We start from the raw sequence: 22,953 nt of genomic DNA on the forward strand, positions 1-22,953 counted from the left end.
GAGGCGGTATAGAGACCAGTTCCTTTCCCCTCCATCAGGCTGGCCAGGGGGAGGCGGTATAGAGACCAGTTCCTTTCCCCTCCACCAGGGGGAGGCGGTATAGAGACCAGTTCCTTTCCCCTCCATCAGGCTGGCCAGGGGGAGGCGGTATAGAGACCAGTTCCTTTCCCCTCCATCAGGCTGGCCAGGGGGAGGCGGTATAGAGACCAGTTCCTTTCCCCTCCACCAGGGGGAGGTCACAGGGCTCTCTCTTTGTGTTTCTGGGAACACGCATGTTGCCAAAATGAAATTGTGACATAAGAATGTCCACCACAGGCCAACATGGCGATGACCCCTGAACCAAATGAACCCCTGAACCAAATGAACCCCTGAACCAAATGAACCCCTGAACCAAATGAACCCCTGAACCAAATGAACCCCTGAACCAAATGAACCCCTGAACCAAATGAACCCCTGAACCAAATGAACCCCTGAACCAAATGAACCCCTGAACCAAATGAACCCCTGAACCAAATGAACCCCTGAACCAAATGAACCCCTGAACCAAATGAACCCCTGAACCAAATGAACCCCTGAACCAAATATTGTGTGTGTGTTTTGACTCCAGATGAGCCTCAGTGCTTCAGACCTCCTCCAGAACCTGACTGGTAGAAACATCTCAGACTACCTGGTGAAAACCTACGCTCAGATCATCGGCAAGAGGTACGAGTTCCACTCAGACACAACGATACCATTCTATGAATAATAGAACGCCTGACTCGCTCATCCCCTGGTTCTGCCTGGTTCACGGAAGTAATTTCTCTATGGAGAACAACATGGGCTCATCTTAAAATAGCTAAAGTTTTTTCATATAAGCGTTGTGGTCCAAAAATAAACAAGCCGTCTCTGCGTTATTGTCAGGGAGGTGTCTCTGTATCGTTTACGACAGTCAGTCACTCATATATGTGACCACATTTGACTGAGAGCCTGCCATCACGCAAAATCCAGCTTTTCACCAGAGGAGAAAAACATAATTTATTTTTCTGAAATAAGTGTCAGAGCTGAAATTGACATGTACATATGAACAAATGCTTAAACATGTATAGCTAGGTGTAATGTTAAGTCCACAGAAGACATGTAAATATGAAATAAATGCTTAAACATGTAGCTAGGTGTAATGTTAAGTCCACAGAAGACATGTAAATATGAAATAAATGCTTAAACATGTAGCTAGGTGTAATGTTAGAGACCACAGAAGTGAACCTTTCAAGCCTGTTTTCTCAACTAGCTGTTTCTCTGCAAGACATTACTCTATAAGCCATATCTCCAAAACTGGTGGGTCAAACTGAACAACCAACATGTCAATTTGAAGCTATGATTCCCTGCTTTCAAATGACATGAAAAAACGAAAATTCAAAAAAAATCCAATGGCAGTCCCTCAGTCAAATGTAGTCACATATGTCTGTTTCTATAGCGAAAATGTAACTAATTCGGCAGCAGTAACAATAGCGTTTTCTCTCAGTCAGTTGATTCTTCATATCCATATGAGTGAAGCGGCCTGGATGATTTGTGTATTTTTCAAACAGTTCTATATTGACGTCAGACTTCGGTGCTCTATTCAGATAGCATATTGTGTAGACATAGTAGTGTATCGCTCATAGTTTCACTGTACAGGTATTCTACTGTTAGACAGATGTTAGGTTATTAGCTTGTTAGGTATTCTACTGTTAGACAGATGTTAGGTTATTAGCTTGTTAGGTATTCTACTGTTAGACAGATGTTAGGTTATTAGCTTGCTTATAATCCTAGATGACTATATGTATATGTTCAGTTCAGTTTATGTGATGTATTACCATTAGGCACTCAACTCACGATACGATACGTATCACGATATGAGGTTCACGATACGATACACTGAACTCACGATACCATACGTATCACGATATGAGGTTCACCATACGATACACTGAACTCACGATACCATACGTATCACGATATGAGGTTCACCATACGATACACTGAACTCACGATACCATACGTATCACGATATGAGGTTCACCATACGATACACTCAACTCACGATACCATACGTATCACGATATGAGGTTCACCATACGATACACTGAACTCACGATACCATACGTATCACGATATGAGGTTCACCATACGATACACTCAACTCACGATACCATACGTATCATGATATGAGGTTCACCATACGATACACTCAACTCACGATACCATACGTATCACGATATGAGGTTCACCATACGATACACTCAACTCACGATACCATACGTATCACGATATGAGGTTCACCATACGATACACTCAACTCACGATACCATACGTATCACGATATGAGGTTCACCATACGATACACTGAACTCACGATACCATACGTATCACGATATGAGGTTCACCATACGATACACTGAACTCACGATACCATACGTATCACGATATGAGGTTCACCATACGATACACTGAACTCACGATACCATACGTATCACGATATGAGGTTCACCATACGATACACTGAACTCACGATACCATACGTATCACGATATGAGGTTCACCATACGATACACTGAACTCACGATACCATACGTATCACGATATGAGGTTCACCATACGATACACTCAACTCACGATACCATACGTATCACGATATGAGGTTCACCATACGATACACTCAACTCACGATACCATACGTATCACGATATGAGGTTCACCATACGATACACTGAACTCACGATACCATACGTATCACGATATGAGGTTCACCATACGATTTTTCACGATACTTTCAACACAATTACCGGAAAAAAAATTGTAATGATTTATCTTCCCCCCCAAGCTTTTTTCACACTTTTTATTTAACTACATTGGAAAAGTAGCATTACTTTTCATGTAAAATTACTTAATTTCTGTGCAACAACTGTAAACATGCTTTCATGTTTAAACCTAGCTCGAGTTAACATTTCTTCTTTTCTTTGATGGCATCTTAGGATAGATGTAGACCTATTTGACAGTGTAGACACATCTTAGGATAGATGTAGACCTATTTGACAGTGCAGAAACATCTTAGGATAGATGTAGACCTATTTGACAGCAGAAACATCTTAGGATAGATGTAGACCTATTTGACAGCAGAAACATCTTAGGATAGATGTAGACCTATTTGACAGCAGCAACATCTTAGGATAGATGTAGACCTATTTGACAGCAGAAACATCTTAGGATATATGTAGACCTATTTGACAGTGCAGAAACATCTTAGGATAGATGTAGACCTATTTGACAGTGCAGAAACATCTTAGGATAGATGTAGACCTATTTGACAGTGTAGAAACATCTTAGGATAGATGTAGACCTATTTGACAGTACAGAAACATCTTAGGATAGATGTAGACCTATTTGACAGTGTAGAAACATCTTAGGATAGATGTAGACCTATTTGACAGTGTAGACACATCTTAGGATAGATGTAGACCTATTTGACAGTGCAGAAACATCTTAGGATAGATGTAGACCTATTTGACAGCAGAAACATCTTAGGATAGATGTAGACCTATTTGACAGCAGAAACATCTTAGGATAGATGTAGACCTATTTGACAGTGCAGAAACATAATTACCTTCCTTGATGTATTAATGAGCATCAATAACGACCATCACCTGTGTCACAGACACATACAGCTCCCCTCTGCAGGCCTCTACTACTGAAAGTGACTGCATGGAGTCTGTCTCATTTCTCATATGATTACAGCTCACATTTCATATCACACACTAGCCCCCCTAAAAAAATTAAAAAAAAATTTTTCCTTTTGAAAATTGATAAATATCGTTGGGATATAATATCGATATATATCGATATACGATATATCGTTAGCCTACATGCCTAACGTTATGCCCACATTACCATGTGTTGTTGCTTACTGTAGGCTAAGTCTATACATGCCTAACGTTATGCCCACATTACCATGTGTTGTTGCTTACTGTAGGCTAAGTCATTACCATGTGTTGTTGCTTACTGTAGGCTAAGTCATTACCATGTGTTGTTGCTTACTGTAGGCTAAGTCATTACCATGTGTTGTTGCTTACTGTAGGCTAAGTCATTACCATGTGTTGTTGCTTACTGTAGGCTAAGTCATTACCATGTGTTGTTGCTTACTGTAGGCTAAGTCATTACCATGTGTTGTTGCTTACTGTAGGCTAAGTCTCTCTGGAATAAAAGCGTCTGATAAATGATGTATTACTGTGTGTCACTCTGCAATAACCCATTTTGACCTGACGTCGATTCTACAAATCACCAGTTTTCTGATGAAAACCCATGTTTCTGTCAGTGGACCCCCCCCCCCCCCCCCCCCCCCCCAAAAGCAAAGATTTGAGTTAAAAACGTTCGCTGTGAAAGAATATACATTCAAAGATTTGCGCCACATTTTCACGTTGTAGATCTGCTATTTTTCAATAGCTAAAGTTTAACATAATGCTTTGAAACACCAAAAGGGGTTCCCGCCCAGAATGAGTTAAGAGCGTCTGATAAATGAGTTGATGACGATCAACTAAACACCAATTATTTTCTCACCACAGTTTAAAGAACAAGGTCTGGGTCAATGAGTTCAGGTGGGTCTCTTTCTGCTTTTCTCCTTAACAAAATAATACCTCATTGTATAATTTTATAGATGTCATTGATTTTGTTTTTTAAATGCATCTTTTTGTTTGCTTTTTTTGGCTGTGCAGATACGGAGGCTTCTCATTGGGCGCCAGGAGCACCCAGGTCCTCCCGCCAGCCAATGAGATCGATGATGCCATCAAGAGAGTCAGGAAGATATTTGAACTGCAAAAGGTTTGGAAGAAAACGGGTTTTTATAAAATATCCAGCGATTAAGATGGTTTAGGATGATATAGCATCTCCCTCTCAGAACGGTCGTGTCGTCTACTGTCCTGTCTCTACTCTGTCATCATGTCTTCTACTGTCCTGTCTCTACTCTATCACCATGTCTTCTACTGTCCTGTCTCTACTCTGTCACCATGTCTTCTACTGTCCTGTCTCTACTCTGTCACCATGTCTTCTACTGTCCTGTCTCTACTCTGTCACCATGTCTTCTACTGTCCTGTCTCTACTCTGTCACCATGTCTTCTACTGTCCTGTCTCTACTCTGTCACCATGTCTTCTACTGTCCTGTCTCTACTCTGTCACCATGTCTTCTACTGTCCTTTCTCTACTCTGTCTTCTACTGTTCTGTCTCTACTCTGTCACCATGTCTTCTACTGTCCTGTCTCTACTCTGTCACCATGTCTTCTACTGTCCTGTCTCTACTCTGTCACCATGTCTTCTACTGTCCTGTCTCTACTCTGTCACCATGTCTTCTACTGTCCTGTCTCTACTCTGTCACCATGTCTTCTACTGTCCTGTCTCTACTATGTCTTCTACTGTCCTGTCTCTACTCTGTCACCATGTCTTCTACTGTCCTGTCTCTACTATGTCTTCTACTGTCCTGTCTCTACTCTGTCACCATGTCTTCTACTGTCCTGTCTCTACTCTGTCACCATGTCTTCTACTGTCCTGTCTCTACTCTGTCACCATGTCTTCTACTGTCCTGTCTCTACTCTGTCACCATGTCTTCTACTGTCCTGTCTCTACTCTGTCACCATGTCTTCTACTGTCCTGTCTCTACTCTGTCACCATGTCTTCTACTGTCCTGTCTCTACTCTGTCACCATGTCTTCTACTGTCCTGTCTCTACTCTGTCACCATGTCTTCTACTGTCCTTTCTCTACTCTGTCTTCTACTGTCCTGTCTCTACTCTGTCACCATGTCTTCTACTGTCCTGTCTCTACTCTGTCATCATGTCTTCTACTGTCCTGTCTCTACTCTGTCACCATGTCTTCTACTGTCCTGTCTCTACTCTGTCACCATGTCTTCTACTGTCCTGTCTCTACTCTGTCATCATGTCTTCTACTGTCCTGTCTCTACTCTGTCACCATGTCTTCTACTGTCCTGTCTCTACTCTGTCACCATGTCTTCTACTGTCCTGTCTCTGCTCTGTCACCATGTCTTCTACTGTCCTGTCTCTACTCTGTCACCATGTCTTCTACTGTCCTGTCTCTACTCTGTCACCATGTCTTCTACTGTCCTGTCTCTACTCTGTCACCATGTCTTCTACTGTCCTGTCTCTACTCTGTCACCATGTCTTCTACTGTCCTGTCTCTACTCTGTCACCATGTCTTCTACTGTCCTGTCTCTACTCTGTCATCATGTCTTCTACTGTCCTGTCTCTACTATGTCTTCTACTGTCCTGTCTCTACTCTGTCACCATGTCTTCTACTGTCCTGTCTCTACTCTGTCACCATGTCTTCTACTGTCCTGTCTCTACTCTGTCACCATGTCTTCTACTGTCCTGTCTCTACTCTGTCACCATGTCTTCTACTGTCCTGTCTCTACTCTGTCACCATGTCTTCTACTGTCCTGTCTCTACTCTGTCACCATGTCTTCTACTGTCCTGTCTCTACTCTGTCACCATGTCTTCTACTGTCCTGTCTCTACTCTGTCACCATGTCTTCTACTGTCCTGTCTCTACTATGTCTTCTACTGTCCTGTCTCTACTCTGTCACCATGTCTTCTACTGTCCTGTCTCTACTATGTCTTCTACTGTCATGTCTCTACTCTGTCACCATGTCTTCTACTGTCCTGTCTCTACTCTGTCACCATGTCTTCTACTGTCCTGTCTCTACTCTGTCACCATGTCTTCTACTGTCCTGTCTCTACTCTGTCACCATGTCTTCTACTGTCCTGTCTCTACTCTGTCACCATGTCTTCTACTGTCCTGTCTCTACTCTGTCACCATGTCTTCTACTGTCCTGTCTCTACTCTGTCACCATGTATTCTACTGTCCTGTCTCTACTCTGTCACCATGTCTTCTACTGTCCTGTCTCTACTCTATCACCATGTCTTCTACTGTCCTGTCTCTACTCTGTCACCATGTCTTCTACTGTCCTGTCTCTACTCTGTCACCATGTCTTCTACTGTCATGTCTCTACTCTGTCACCATGTCTTCTACTGTCCTGTCTCTACTCTGTCACCATGTCTTCTACTGTCATGTCTCTACTCTGTCACCATGTCTTCTACTGTCCTGTCTCTACTCTGTCACCATGTCTTCTACTGTCCTGTCTCTACTCTATCACCATGTCTTCTACTGTCCTGTCTCTACTCTGTCACCATGTCTTCTACTGTCCTGTCTCTACTCTGTCACCATGTCTTCTACTGTCCTGTCTCTACTCTGTCACCATGTCTTCTACTGTCCTGTCTCTACTCTGTCACCATGTCTTCTACTGTCCTTTCTCTACTCTGTCTTCTACTGTCCTGTCTCTACTCTGTCACCATGTCTTCTACTGTCCTGTCTCTACTCTGTCATCATGTCTTCTACTGTCCTGTCTCTACTCTGTCACCATGTCTTCTACTGTCCTGTCTCTACTCTGTCATCATGTCTTCTACTGTCCTGTCTCTACTCTGTCACCATGTCTTCTACTGTCCTGTCTCTACTCTGTCATCATGTCTTCTACTGTCCTGTCTCTACTCTGTCACCATGTCTTCTACTGTCCTGTCTCTACTATGTCTTCTACTGTCCTGTCTCTACTCTGTCACCATGTCTTCTACTGTCCTGTCTCTACTCTGTCACCATGTCTTCTACTGTCCTGTCTCTACTCTGTCACCATGTCTTCTACTGTCCTGTCTTCTACTGTCCTGTCTCTGCTCTGTCACCATGTCTTCTACTGTCCTGTCTCTACTCTGTCACCATGTCTTCTACTGTCCTGTCTCTACTCTGTCACCATGTCTTCTACTGTCCTGTCTCTACTCTGTCACCATGTCTTCTACTGTCCTGTCTCTACTCTGTCACCATGTCTTCTACTGTCCTGTCTCTACTCTGTCACCATGTCTTCTACTGTCCTGTCTCTACTCTGTCACCATGTCTTCTACTGTCCTGTCTCTACTCTGTCACCATGTCTTCTACTGTCCTGTCTCTACTCTGTCACCATGTCTTCTACTGTCCTGTCTCTACTCTGTCATCATGTCTTCTACTGTCCTGTCTCTACTCTGTCACCATGTCTTCTACTGTCCTGTCTCTACTCTGTCACCATGTCTTCTACTGTCCTGTCTCTACTCTGTCACCATGTCTTCTACTGTCCTGTCTCTACTCTGTCACCATGTCTTCTACTGTCCTGTCTCTACTATGTCTTCTACTGTCCTGTCTCTACTCTGTCACCATGTCTTCTACTGTCCTGTCTTCTACTGTCCTGTCTCTACTCTGTCACCATGTCTTCTACTGTCCTGTCTCTACTCTGTCATCATGTCTTCTACTGTCCTGTCTCTACTCTGTCACCATGTCTTCTACTGTCCTGTCTCTACTATGTCTTCTACTGTCCTGTCTCTACTCTGTCATCATGTCTTCTACTGTCCTGTCTCTACTCTGTCACCATGTCTTCTACTGTCCTGTCTCTACTCTGTCACCATGTCTTCTACTGTCCTGTCTCTACTCTGTCACCATGTCTTCTACTGTCCTGTCTCTACTCTGTCACCATGTCTTCTACTGTCCTGTCTCTACTCTGTCACCATGTCTTCTACTGTCCTGTCTCTACTCTGTCACCATGTCTTCTACTGTCCTGTCTCTACTCTGTCACCATGTCTTCTACTGTCCTGTCTCTACTCTGTCACCATGTCTTCTACTGTCCTGTCTCTACTCTGTCACCATGTCTTCTACTGTCCTCGCTCTACTCTGTCACCATGTCTTCTACTGTCCTGTCTCTACTCTGTCACCATGTCTTCTACTGTCCTGTCTCTACTCTGTCATCATGTCTTCTACTGTCCTGTCTCTACTCTGTCACCATGTCTTCTACTGTCCTGTCTCTACTCTGTCTTCTACTGTCCTGTCTCTACTCTGTCACCATGTCTTCTACTGTCCTGTCTCTACTCTGTCATCATGTCTTCTACTGTCCTGTCTCTACTCTGTCACCATGTCTTCTACTGTCCTGTCTCTACTCTGTCACCATGTCTTCTACTGTCCTGTCTCTACTCTGTCACCATGTCTTCTACTGTCCTGTCTCTACTCTGTCACCATGTCTTCTACTGTCCTGTCTCTACTCTGTCACCATGTCTTCTACTGTCCTGTCTCTACTCTGTCACCATGTCTTCTACTGTCCTGTCTCTACTCTGTCATCATGTCTTCTACTGTCCTGTCTCTACTCTGTCACCATGTCTTCTACTGTCCTGTCTCTACTCTGTCACCATGTCTTCTACTGTCCTGTCTCTACTCTGTCATCATGTCTTCTACTGTCCTGTCTCTACTATGTCTTCTACTGTCCTGTCTCTACTCTGTCACCATGTCTTCTACTGTCCTGTCTCTACTCTGTCACCATGTCTTCTACTGTCCTGTCTCTACTCTGTCATCATGTCTTCTACTGTCCTGTCTCTACTATGTCTTCTACTGTCCTGTCTCTACTCTGTCACCATGTCTTCTACTGTCCTGTCTCTGCTCTGTCACCATGTCTTCTACTGTCCTGTCTCTACTCTGTCACCATGTCTTCTACTGTCCTGTCTCTGCTCTGTCACCATGTCTTCTACTGTCCTGTCTCTACTCTGTCACCATGTCTTCTACTGTCCTGTCTCTACTCTGTCACCATGTCTTCTACTGTCCTGTCTCTACTCTGTCACCATGTCTTCTACTGTCCTGTCTCTACTCTGTCACCATGTCTTCTACTGTCCTGTCTCTACTCTGTCACCATGTCTTCTACTGTCCTGTCTCTACTCTGTCACCATGTCTTCTACTGTCCTGTCTCTACTCTGTCACCATGTCTTCTACTGTCCTGTCTCTACTCTGTCACCATGTCTTCTACTGTCCTGTCTCTACTCTGTCACCATGTCTTCTACTGTCCTGTCTCTACTCTGTCACCATGTCTTCTACTGTCCTGTCTCTACTCTGTCACCATGTCTTCTACTGTCCTGTCTCTACTCTGTCACCATGTCTTCTACTGTCCTGTCTCTACTCTGTCACCATGTCTTCTACTGTCCTGTCTCTACTCTGTCACCATGTCTTCTACTGTCCTGTCTCTACTCTGTCACCATGTCTTCTACTGTCCTGTCTCTACTCTGTCACCATGTCTTCTACTGTCCTGTCTCTACTCTGTCACCATGTCTTCTACTGTCCTGTCTCTACTCTGTCACCATGTCTTCTACTGTCCTGTCTCTACTCTGTCACCATGTCTTCTACTGTCCTGTCTCTACTCTGTCACCATGTCTTCTACTGTCCTGTCTCTACTCTGTCACCATGTCTTCTACTGTCCTGTCTCTACTCTGTCACCATGTCTTCTACTGTCCTGTCTCTACTCTATCACCATGTCTTCTACTGTCCTGTCTCTACTCTGTCACCATGTCTTCTACTGTCCTGTCTCTACTCTGTCACCATGTCTTCTACTGTCCTGTCTCTACTCTGTCACCATGTCTTCTACTGTCCTGTCTCTACTCTGTCATCATGTCTACATAAATACATTAGATGAAAAGGAAAGGAGTGAAAACTCATTCATACGGATTGTCCTCCTTTGTTTTGAACAATGACCAGTAATGTAGAGAGAGACACATGTTTTATCATGTCTGTCTGTCTGTCTGTCTGTCTGTCTGTCTGTCTGTCTGTCTGTCTGTCTGTCTGTCTGTCTGTCTGTCTGTCTGTCTGTCTGTCTGTCTGTCTGTCTGTCTGTCTGTCTGTCTCTCAGGGTGCAGCCGCAGACAGGTTCCTGGACAGCCTGTCGACGTTCATCAACGGTCTGGATACCAAGAACAACGTCAAGGTGCAAAACTCAGTTTATAATCTAATAAAAACTAATAGTAACTAACTAATAGTTTTAGTCTAATAGTTTTAGTCTAATAGTTTCAGTCTAATAGTCTTAGTCTAATAGTTTTAGTCTAATAGTTTTAGTCCTGGGGATACAAGGTTAGGACGGTGACGAAAAGTGAGGGTGCCAGTGTTGTTTTCGTCGACTACCTTTATTCACTGACGAAAACTAAATGAAAGTAAGACTAAATGTATTGACAATTTCGTCAACAGATAAAAACTAGACTAAAATGTTAGGAATGGACTAGTGGACAAGAGATCCAATATAAATAAAAGAAGTTATTTTACATTTGGTTTCATGAAAATAAAAAAATAGCAGATTTACAAGCTCACAACGCGTCGCACTGCGACGCGTTGTGAGCTTATAGATCTGTTTTTTTCAGCAAGTGTAAAATCTGTCATTACGACGCCATCAAGGCCCGCCAAAACACATTTTAGTCGTCTAAATCAACTGTAGATTTAGTAGACTAAAATCTTATGACATTTAGTCGACTAAAACTAGACTAACCGGCTGACTAAAATAAAATGCAACTAAAACTAAATGAAAACTATTCAAGAGACTGCGACTAAAACTAAAATAAAAATTTGCCGCCAAAAACGACACTGCAGGGCGGGTGGAAGTGACCGTCTCTTAGGCCTTTTTTTTTGTGGATCCGGCGCCACCTTGTGTCCTGGATTTGCACCTCCATTTGCACATGTTTTCAAGATTTTCTTTCTCAAAAAATAGCAGATCCACAAGCTCGTAGCACAGCACTGAGTGCCGTGCTACGAGGTTGTAGATCTGCTACTGAGTGCCGTGCTACGAGGTTGTAGATCTGCTACTGAGTGCCGTGCTACGAGGTTGTAGATCTGCTATTTTTTCAACAGATAACAGTTCTAAATAATGGTTAAAAGGTGCGTCCTCAGGTCTAACTGGGGTTAATGTATGTGGTCTAGTAGATCTGGTATTAACTCTGTGTGGTCTAGTAGATCTGGTATTAACTCTCTGTGGTCTAGTAGATCTGGTATTAACTCTTCATGTGGTCTAGTAGATCTGGTATTAACTCTCTGTGTGGTCTAGTAGATCTGGTATTAACTCTCTGTGTGGTCTAGTAGATCTGGTATTAACTCTTCATGTGGTCTAGTAGATCTGGTATTAACTCTCTGTGTGGTCTAGTAGATCTGGTATTAACTCTCTGTGTGGTCTAGTAGATCTGGTAATTACTCTTCATGTGGTCTAGTAGATCTGGTATTAACTCTTCATGTGGTCTAGTAGATCTGGTATTAACTCTTCATGTGGTCTAGTAGATCTGGTATTAACTCTTCATGTGGTCTAGTATATCTGGTATTAACTCTTCATGTGGTCTAGTAGATCTGGTATTAACTCTTCATGTGGTCTAGTAGATCTGGTATTAACTCTGTGTGGTCTAGTAGATCTGGTATTAACTCTTCATGTGGTCTAGTAGATCTGGTATTAACTCTCTGTGTGGTCTAGTAGATCTGGTATTAACTCTTCATGTGGTCTAGTAGATCTGGTATTAACTCTGTGTGGTCTAGTAGATCTGGTATTAACTCTTCATGTGGTCTAGTAGATCTGGTATTAACTCTTCATGTGGTCTAGTAGATCTGGTATTAACTCTCTGTGTGGTCTAGTAGATCTGGTATTAACTCTTCATGTGGTCTAGTAGATCTGGTATTAACTCTGTGTGGTCTAGTAGATCTGGTATTAACTCTCTGTGTGGTCTAGTAGATCTGGTATTAACTCTCTGTGTGGTCTAGTAGATCTGGTATTAACTCTTCATGTGGTCTAGTAGATCTGGTATTAACTCTTCATGTGGTCTAGTAGATCTGGTATTAACTCTTCATGTGGTCTAGTAGATCTGGTATTAACTCTTCATGTGGTCTAGTTAGTAGATCTGGTATTAACTCTTCATGTGGTCTAGTAGATCTGGTATTAACTCTCTGTGTGGTCTAGTAGATCTGGTATTAACTCTTCATGTGGTCTAGTAGATCTGGTATTAACTCTCCATGTGGTCTAGTTAGTAGATCTGGTATTAACTCTTCATGTGGTCTATTATATCTGGTATTAACTCTTCATGTGGTCTAGTTAGTAGATCTGGTATTAACTCTTCATGTGGTCTAGTAGATCTGGTATTAACTCTTCATGTGGTCTAGTTAGTAGATCTGGTATTAACTCTGTGTGGTCTAGTGAGTAGATCTGGTATTAACTCTTCATGTGGTCTAGTAGATCTGGTATTAACTCTCTGTGTGGTCTAGTAGATCTGGTATTAACTCTCTGTGTGGTCTAGTAGATCTGGTATTAACTCTTCATGTGGTCTAGTAGATCTGGTATTAACTCTTCATGTGGTCTAGTAGATCTGGTATTAACTCCATGTGGTCTAGTAGATCTGGTATTAACTCTCAGTGTGGTCTAGTAGATCTGGTATTAACTCTTCATGTGGTCTAGTAGATCTGGTATTAACTCCATGTGGTCTAGTAGATCTGGTATTAACTCTCTGTGTGGTCTAGTAGATCTGGTATTAACTCTGTGTGGTCTAGTAGATCTGGTATTAACTCTTCATGTGGTCTAGTAGATCTGGTATTAACTCTTCATGTGGTCTAGTAGATCTGGTATTAACTCTTCATGTGGTCTAGTTAGTAGATCTGGTATTAACTCTTCATGTGGTCTAGTTAGTAGATCTGGTATTAACTCTCCATGTGGTCTAGTTAGTAGATCTGGTATTAACTCTTCATGTGGTCTATTATATCTGGTATTAACTCTTCATGTGGTCTAGTTAGTAGATCTGGTATTAACTCTTCATGTGGTCTAGTAGATCTGGTATTAACTCTCCATGTGGTCTAGTAGATCTGGTATTAACTCTGTGTGGTCTAGTAGATCTGGTATTAACTCTCAGTGTGGTCTAGTAGATCTGGTATTAACTCTCTGTGTGGTCTAGTAGATCTGGTATTAACTCTTCATGTGGTCTAGTAGATCTGGTATTAACTCTTCATGTGGTCTAGTAGATCTGGTATTAACTCTTCATGTGGTCTAGTAGATCTGGTATTAACTCTTCATGTGGTCTAGTTAGTAGATCTGGTATTAACTCTTCATGTGGTCTAGTTAGTAGATCTGGTATTAACTCTTCATGTGGTCTAGTAGATCTGGTATTAACTCTGTGTGGTCTAGTAGATCTGGTATTAACTCTCTGTGTGGTCTAGTAGATCTGGTATTAACTCTTCATGTGGTCTAGTAGATCTGGTATTAACTCTCTGTGTGGTCTAGTAGATCTGGTATTAACTCTTCATGTGGTCTAGTAGATCTGGTATTAACTCTTCATGTGGTCTAGTAGATCTGGTATTAACTCTTCATGTGGTCTAGTAGATCTGGTATTAACTCTTCATGTGGTCTAGTAGATCTGGTATTAACTCTGTGTGGTCTAGTAGATCTGGTATTAACTCTCAGTGTGGTCTAGTAGATCTGGTATTAACTCTCTGTGGTCTAGTAGATCTGGTATTAACTCTCAGTGTGGTCTAGTAGATCTGGTATTAACTCTGTGTGGTCTAGTTAGTAGATCTGGTATTAACTCTTCATGTGGTCTAGTAGATCTGGTATTAACTCTTCATGTGGTCTAGTTAGTAGATCTGGTATTAACTCTTCATGTGGTCTAGTAGATCTGGTATTAACTCTCTGTGTGGTCTAGTAGATCTGGTATTAACTCTCAGTGTGGTCTAGTAGATCTGGTATTAACTCTTCATGTGGTCTAGTAGATCTGGTATTAACTCTTCATGTGGTCTAGTAGATCTGGTATTAACTCTCTGTGTGGTCTAGTAGATCTGGTATTAACTCTTCATGTGGTCTAGTAGATCTGGTATTAACTCTTCATGTGGTCTAGTAGATCTGGTATTAACTCTCAGTGTGGTCTAGTAGATCTGGTATTAACTCTCTGTGGTCTAGTAGATCTGGTATTAACTCTCAGTGTGGTCTAGTTAGTAGATCTGGTATTAACTCTTCATGTGGTCTAGTAGATCTGGTATTAACTCTCAGTGTGGTCTAGTAGATCTGGTATTAACTCTTCATGTGGTCTAGTAGATCTGGTATTAACTCTCCATGTGGTCTAGTAGATCTGGTATTAACTCTCAGTGTGGTCTAGTAGATCTGGTATTAACTCTTCATGTGGTCTAGTAGATCTGGTATTAACTCTTCATGTGGTCTAGTAGATCTGGTATTAACTCTGTGTGTGGTCTAGTAGATCTGGTATTAACTCTGTGTGGTCTAGTATATCTGGTATTAACTCTTCATGTGGTCTAGTAGATCTGGTATTAACTCTTCATGTGGTCTAGTAGATCTGGTATTAACTCTCTGTGTGGTCTAGTAGATCTGGTATTAACTCTTCATGTGGTCTAGTAGATCTGGTATTAACTCTTCATGTGGTCTAGTTAGTAGATCTGGTATTAACTCTCAGTGTGGTCTAGTAGATCTGGTATTAACTCTGTGTGGTCTAGTGGATCTGGTATTAACTCTTCATGTGGTCTAGTTAGTAGATCTGGTATTAACTCTGTGTGGTCTAGTAGATCTGGTATTAACTCTGTGTGGTCTAGTAGATCTGGTATTAACTCTGTGTGGTCTAGTAGATCTGGTATTAACTCTCTGTGTGGTCTAGTAGATCTGGTATTAACTCTCAGTGTGGTCTAGTAGATCTGGTATTCACTCTCAGTGTGGTCTAGTAGATCTGGTATTAACTCTCAGTGTGGTCTAGTGGATCTGGTATTAACTCTTCATGTGGTCTAGTTAGTAGATCTGGTATTAACTCTGTGTGGTCTAGTGGATCTGGTATTAACTCTTCATGTGGTCTAGTTAGTAGATCTGGTATTAACTCTGTGTGGTCTAGTGGATCTGGTATTAACTCTTCATGTGGTCTAGTTAGTAGATCTGGTATTAACTCTGTGTGGTCTAGTAGATCTGGTATTAACTCTGTGTGGTCTAGTAGATCTGGTATTAACTCTGTGTGGTCTAGTAGATCTGGTATTAACTCTCTGTGTGGTCTAGTAGATCTGGTATTAACTCTCAGTGTGGTCTAGTAGATCTGGTATTCACTCTCAGTGTGGTCTAGTAGATCTGGTATTAACTCTCAGTGTGGTCTAGTGGATCTGGTATTAACTCTTCATGTGGTCTAGTTAGTAGATCTGGTATTAACTCTGTGTGGTCTAGTAGATCTGGTATTAACTCTGTGTGGTCTAGTAGATCTGGTATTAACTCTCTGTGTGGTCTAGTAGATCTGGTATTCACTCTCAGTGTGGTCTAGTAGATCTGGTATTAACTCTCTGTGTGGTCTAGTAGATCTGGTATTAACTCTTCATGTGGTCTAGTAGATCTGGTATTAACTCTCAGTGTGGTCTAGTAGATCTGGTATTAACTCTTCATGTGGTCTAGTAGATCTGGTATTAACTCTGTGTGGTCTAGTAGATCTGGTATTAACTCTCAGTGTGGTCTAGTAGATCTGGTATTCACTCTCAGTGTGGTCTAGTAGATCTGGTATTAACTCTCTGTGTGGTCTAGTAGATCTGGTATTAACTCTTCATGTGGTCTAGTAGATCTGGTATTAACTCTCAGTGTGGTCTAGTAGATCTGGTATTAACTCTTCATGTGGTCTAGTAGATCTGGTATTAACTCTGTGTGGTCTTGCAGATCTGGTATTAACTCTCCATGTGGTCTAGTAGATCTGGTATTAACTCCATGTGGTCTAGTAGATCTGGTATTAACTCTCTGTGTGGTCTAGTAGATCTGGTATTAACTCTTCATGTGGTCTAGTAGATCTGGTATTAACTCTCTGTGTGGTCTAGTAGATCTGGTATTAACTCTTCATGTGGTCTAGTAGATCTGGTATTAACTCTCCATCATGTGGTCTTGTAGATCTGGTTCAACAACAAGGGCTGGCACAGCATGGGGTCCTTCATCAACGTGATGAACAACGGCATCCTCAGAGCCAACCTGCCCCCTGGTGTCGACCCCAGGAAGTACGGCATCAGCGTCTACAACCACCCGCTCAACCTCACCAAGGAACAGCTGTCACAGGTTGCACTGTGAGTGGACCGAAAACCAAACGACTCGCCCCTTTACCAACTTGCCCCTTTACTAACTCGCCCCTTTACCAACTCGCCCCTTTACTAACTCGCCCCTTTACCAACTCGCCCCTTTACCAACTCGCCCCTTTACCAACTCACCCCTTTACCAACTCGCCCCTTTACCAACTCGCCCCTTTACCAACTCGCCCCTTTACCAACTCGCCCCTTTACCAACTCGCCCCTTTACCAACTCACCCCTTTACCAACTCACCCCTTTACCAACTCACCCCTTTACCAACTCACCCCTTTACCAACTCGCCCCTTTACCAACTCGCCCCTTTACCCCCTTTACCAACTCGCCCCTTTACCAACTCACCCCTTTACCAACTCACCCCTTTACCAACTCGCCCCTTTACCAACTCACCCCTTTACCAACTCGCCCCTTTACCAACTCGCCCCTTTACCAACTCGCCCCTTTACCAACTCGCCCCTTTACCAACTCGCCCCTTTACCAACTCACCCCTTTACCAACTCGCCCCTTTACCAACTCACCCCTTTACCAACTCGCCCCTTTACCAACTCACCCCTTTACCAACTCACCCCTTTACCAACTCGCCCCTTTACTAACTCACCCCTTTACCAACTCCCTTTACCAACTCACCCCTTTACCAACTCGCCCCTTTACCAACTCGCCCCTTTACTAACTCTCCCCTTTACCAACTCGCCCCTTTACCAACTCGCCCCTTTACCAACTCGCCCCTTTACTAACTCTCCCCTTTACCAACTCGCCCCTTTACCAACTCGCCCCTTTACCAACTCGCCCCTTTACCAACTCGCCCCTTTACCAACTCGCCCCTTTACCAACTCGCCCCCGCAAAATGTTTTAATGACAGTTAAAATAACAGTTAATTCAGTATTTCCATCCCTCTCTGAAATCATCTTGTATACAGATTTATTTGATTGTATAGTAGTCGATCTCTATACTAGAATAACATGTCACAGAGACGGTGACTGCTTATTTAAGTTAATGTAGGACCTTCTAGCAGTTAATTTCGTTTTATTAAACACATTTCTTCCATGTAGTAGCCCATGTTTTCTAATGGCATCATCATGCTATTATGCCCGTGGATATACTTAACGATGATAAATTAATATGATAATACCTTTTATATAAACACCAACATGAATTATGTTTGATATTTACAGCTAGGTAGAGTAGTGGGGCGAGATGGAAAAGGGGCGACCGTACCTGTTACCAGTAGACCTGTCTGTCTGTCTGTCTGTCTGTCTGTCTGTCTGTCTGTCTGTCTGTCTGTCATGAATTGTTTTATCTGTACACACATGTTCATATTGTATTCTTCCTGTTTTCCATTTGGCTTGTTTTTTAACTCAAGAACCGTTCGCCCCACCGTCTTCTAATTCGACACACGCGTTCCAAACCACCACAGGGAGTGCATTGCCCGGCCTCGAGTCTGTCGCATACGCCGTTGTCCAGAAACACCACAAAAGGCTCTGGTCAGGCTCTGCCATTGGAGCTAAGGAGCCCAACTCCCCTCACCTGTGCAATTTCCAGCCTCTGCCTCAGCCAATTGATTGCCATGGCAACCCCACACCTGCAAATTGAATACTTAACCAGTCCACTTTTCACAGTCAGTTGGCACTCTTCACACACAGGCAGACAGACAGATACAGAGATCTCCATGTGGGACACAAACGGACAGTAAAATGGGTATTGCATACTACAGAGATCTCCATATACAGTATGGGCACAAAAGGGACACAGACAGATAGTTAAAACGAGTGCTATGACAAGTTGACAACAGGTATTATTAGGTTCCCAAGTAGGCCGGTGGCCAACGAGCACGTACAGGTCTAGTACTCTAGAACAGGGGTTCTCAACCCGTGGGTCACGACCCCTCTAGGGGTCGCCAAATGATTTTGGGGGGGTCCCCAAATTAGTATTTAAAAAAATAAATAATGAATGCCTGGATAATGGAAATGAAGAGTTTACATACAATACACATAGTACATACATACACCTTCCCTAATGATTATATCTGGTTTCAGTATTTATGGTGTATTGTCTCTATTATTGTAGCGGTCAATTTATATTGGGGGTCGGGAGGGGGCGGGGCGGGGGTCCCGAGACGTTGCCAAAGCATCTCCGGGGGTCCCCAGCCAAAAACGTTGAGAACCCCTGCTCTAGAACGCCACAACGTGAAGCCGTTCACTATAAATCTCCTCCTCTCCTCTCCTCTCCTCTCCTCTCCTCTCCTCTCCTCTCCTCTCCTCTCCTCTCCTCTCCTCTCCTCTCCTCTCCTCTATCCCCTCCGCAGTATGACCACCTCGGTGGACGTGCTGGTGTCCATCTGCGTGATCTTCGCCATGTCCTTCGTCCCGGCCAGCTTCGTGGTCTTCCTCATCCAGGAGAGAGTGTCCAAGGCCAAGCACATGCAGTTCATCAGCGGAGTGCAGCCGCTGCTGTACTGGGTGGCCACCTTCATGTGGGACATGGTCAGTGTCTTAACTACATAAACTACTGTTTATCTGGACGACATGGTCAGTGTCTTAACTAGTGTTTATCTGGACGACATGGTCAGTGTCTTAACTAGTGTTTATCTGGACGACATGGTCAGTGTCTTAACTACTGTTTATCTGGACGACATGGTCAGTGTCTTAACTACTGTTTATCTGGACGACATGGTCAGTGTCTTAACTAGTGTTTATCTGGACGACATGGTCAGTGTCTTAACTAGTGTTTATCTGGACGACATGGTCAGTGTCTTAACTAGTGTTTATCTGGACGACATGGTCAGTGTCTTAACTACATAAACTACTGTTTATCTGGACGACATGGTCAGTGTCTTAACTAGTGTTTATCTGGACGACATGGTCAGTGTCTTAACTACTGTTTATCTGGACGACATGGTCAGTGTCTTAACTAGTGTTTATCTGGACGACATGGTCAGTGTCTTAACTACATAAACTACTGTTTATCTGGACGACATGGTCAGTGTCTTAACTACTGTTTATCTGGACGACATGGTCAGTGTCTTAACTAGTGTTTATCTGGACGACATGGTCAGTGTCTTAACTAGTGTTTATCTGGACGACATGGTCAGTGTCTTAACTACATAAACTAGTGTTTATCTGGACGACATGGTCAGTGTCTTAACTAGTGTTTATCTGGACGACATGGTCAGTGTCTTAACTAGTGGACATATCATTATATGTCCAAACGAACTCCATGTCCCAAGGTGCATCATGTCCCCACGGTACAATGAGAACGAGGAAAGAACCAGCACCACACCATAAATGTCATTTCATTGATTTACTTACTTCACCCTGAAAAGTGTTTAAAAAAAAACTTTCTTTCATGGGTGAGGCAAATAAATCAAGGAGATGACATTTATGGCGTGCTGCTGGCTGTTTTCTTCTCCTCCTGTGTGGGAAACCAAGCATTTGGCATCTAATCTACAAAGACATCCTTGAATAGCTCCTCTCTTACATTAGTTCCTCATCAACTACTCACTCATCTGAGACGTGGCTGGCTTGTACACTTTGGCTTGTACACTTGGTAGTGTACAATGTGGTGTTTGTTCACGGGTTTATAATCCATTGTGATTTTAGCACATTTCTTATAGCGATATCAAACGCCTTAATTGTCATGGTTCTCAGCTGGAATGCTCACTGTAGTCGGCAGTGTTGTTTTCGTCGACTAATACTATGACGAAAAATGTTTGTCGGCTACCTTTTTTTCACTGACGAAAACTAAATAAAAACTAAGCCATGATGACTAAAACTAAGACTAAATATACTGTTGGTTTTGTCAACAAATAAAAAGTAGACTAAAATGTTAGGAAGTGACTAGTGGACAAGAGATCCAGTATAAGTAAAAGACACAAGTCATTTTACACTTGGTTGCATGCTGAAAATAGCAGATCTACAGGATCACAACACGTCGCAGCGCGACGCGTTGTGAGCTTGTACATCTGCTATTTTCAACAAGTGTAAAATCAGTCATTACGACGCCATCAAGGCCCACCAAAATACATTTTAGTCGACTAAAGTGCTTGACAGAGTCGAACGTAATCGACGCAAGAATACATAAGCAACGCTGTGTGAGAGAAATTCCTCCTTGCGTTGCGTCTTCATAGTGTCACAGCTGCCATCTAGTGGACGAGTAGATGCTTGCAAAATACCGTGATTTATAATCCGACGCAAGCAACGCAACCAAGGCAACGCAACGCAAGGGAATCAGAATCAGAATCAGAATCAGTTTTATTGTCACATCACAGGTTTACAAGGTAAAGAAGTGGGTGAAATTCGTTTTTGTACATCGTTCCCATCGCAACGTTAATTTCCATAGAAAGAAGAGGGGGGGGGAGAAGAAGAGGGGTGGGGGGCAAGTGGGAAGGAGATCAAAACAAGAGAGCAACAGAAGGCCAGACAAGTTATCTAAATATTACAAAGTACCTGAGATATAAAAATAAAAAAAAACGAACTAAAAAAACTAACTAAGGTGCCTGAGCATAGCAGCAATGTATGTATACTGTGCATGTTATACATATGGACGTTAAGGTGCTTAGAGAAAAAAAAGAGCATAATAGAAAAACAAAAAGTCAGTGCGTTATACATGGGATTAAGGTGCAAAAGGTCAGTGCGTGTCCACCTAGGGTGGACTGACCCTAGTATAATCCGCAAGTAGCTCCATGAGGGAGTGCAACAAAAAGTCATTTGTACCTGGTGTAGTCCACAGGTGTGTCCGAGGGGGAGCTAAGTCCAAGTCATTGTCCCTGGTATAACTGTGTATGTACTAAAAACCTTGCGTTTATTGTGTCCGTTTGACTCCCCCACGCAAGGAACAAAACGGACTATGTAGAGGCCTTAAATCCCCTGTAGATTTAGTCGACTAAGTTAAAACTATTCAAGAGACTATGACTGAAACTAAAATAGAAATTTGCTGCCAAAAACAACACTGGTAGTCAGTAAGTCTGTTTGTGTTTGGTCCGGTTGTGTGAAACGACCTGCATCTTGACCAGTCCAGTCCAGTCCAGTCCAGTCCAGTGCATACTCGGTGTATAGAAATAAAGGTTATATCTCTGCTGTCAGGAGGAAACCTCATAACTCCAAAATATACATTTTTCAGGAAATTAAGAAAACCTTATATCTTTTAAAACAAAGCAATACAGCCTCATCAAAGTTGGTGTGGTGACTTTATATATATTGTTAATTACTTCCATGAGAGGGGGAGAGGTGGTGGAGTTAGTTGCTTTAGCAGACAGTTTGAGGGTCCAATGGAGTTAAGAGGTTTTGTCCAAAGCACTTTTTACTACTTTCCATTGTTTCAATATTTTTTAAACAACACACAGACGTAAAGGGTGTTCAATAGCACTGATTTATGGAACAACACACAGACGTAAAGGGTGTTCAATAGCACTGATTTATGAAACAACACACAGACGTAAAGGGTGTGTTCAATAGCACTGATTTATGAAACAACACACAGACGTAAAGGGTGTTCAATAGCACTGATTTATGAAACAACACACAGACGTAAAGGGTGTTCAATAGCACTGATTTATGCCCAAATAAAATCAAAAACCTCAAAAATGGAGTTATGAGGTTTCCTCCCGACAGCAACATTAATTCTACAGTGAATTAATTGTGTTTATGCTTACAGTGTAACTGCATAGTATTTAGTTTTTGGTCATCGTCCTGTGTGTATTTTTTACAGTAACTACATGGTTCCAGCCACCCTGGTCATCGTAATGTGTTGTGTGTATTTTTTACAGTGTAACTACATAGTTCCAGCCACCCTGGTCATCGTTATGTGTTGTGTGTATTTTATACAGTGTAACTACATAGTTCCAGCCACCCTCATCATCGTAATATGTTGTGTGTATTTTTTACAGTGTAACTACATAGTTCCAGCCACCCTCGTCATCGTAATGTGTTGTGTGTATTTTTTACAGTGTAACTACATAGTTCCAGCCACCCTCATCATCGTAATGTGTTGTGTGTATTTTTTACAGTGTAACTACA

At 42.5% G+C, this 22,953-nt stretch overlaps 1 protein-coding gene across 1 annotated transcript in view; it reads left to right on the top strand.

Moving 5' to 3' along the window:
• Positions 1-607: 607 nt before the first annotated feature.
• LOC306919630 (phospholipid-transporting ATPase ABCA1-like) overlaps positions 608-22,953 on the top strand; it is a gene marked incomplete at its 5' end in the record, with an annotated part of 50,671 nt that continues 28,325 nt past the window's right edge. Inside the window, 6 exons of the mRNA XM_079532389.1 lie at positions 608-702; positions 4,575-4,607; positions 4,725-4,830; positions 10,748-10,822; positions 16,757-16,926; positions 19,245-19,412. Of these exons, the coding sequence (XP_079388515.1) occupies positions 608-702; positions 4,575-4,607; positions 4,725-4,830; positions 10,748-10,822; positions 16,757-16,926; positions 19,245-19,412 (647 nt within the window). The remainder of the gene's footprint in view (positions 703-4,574; positions 4,608-4,724; positions 4,831-10,747; positions 10,823-16,756; positions 16,927-19,244; positions 19,413-22,953) is intronic.

Source organism: Electrona antarctica (assembly GCF_951216825.1).
Source record: "Electrona antarctica genome assembly, contig: scaffold_299, whole genome shotgun sequence".
In the NCBI taxonomy this organism is placed as follows: domain Eukaryota; kingdom Metazoa; phylum Chordata; class Actinopteri; order Myctophiformes; family Myctophidae; genus Electrona; species Electrona antarctica.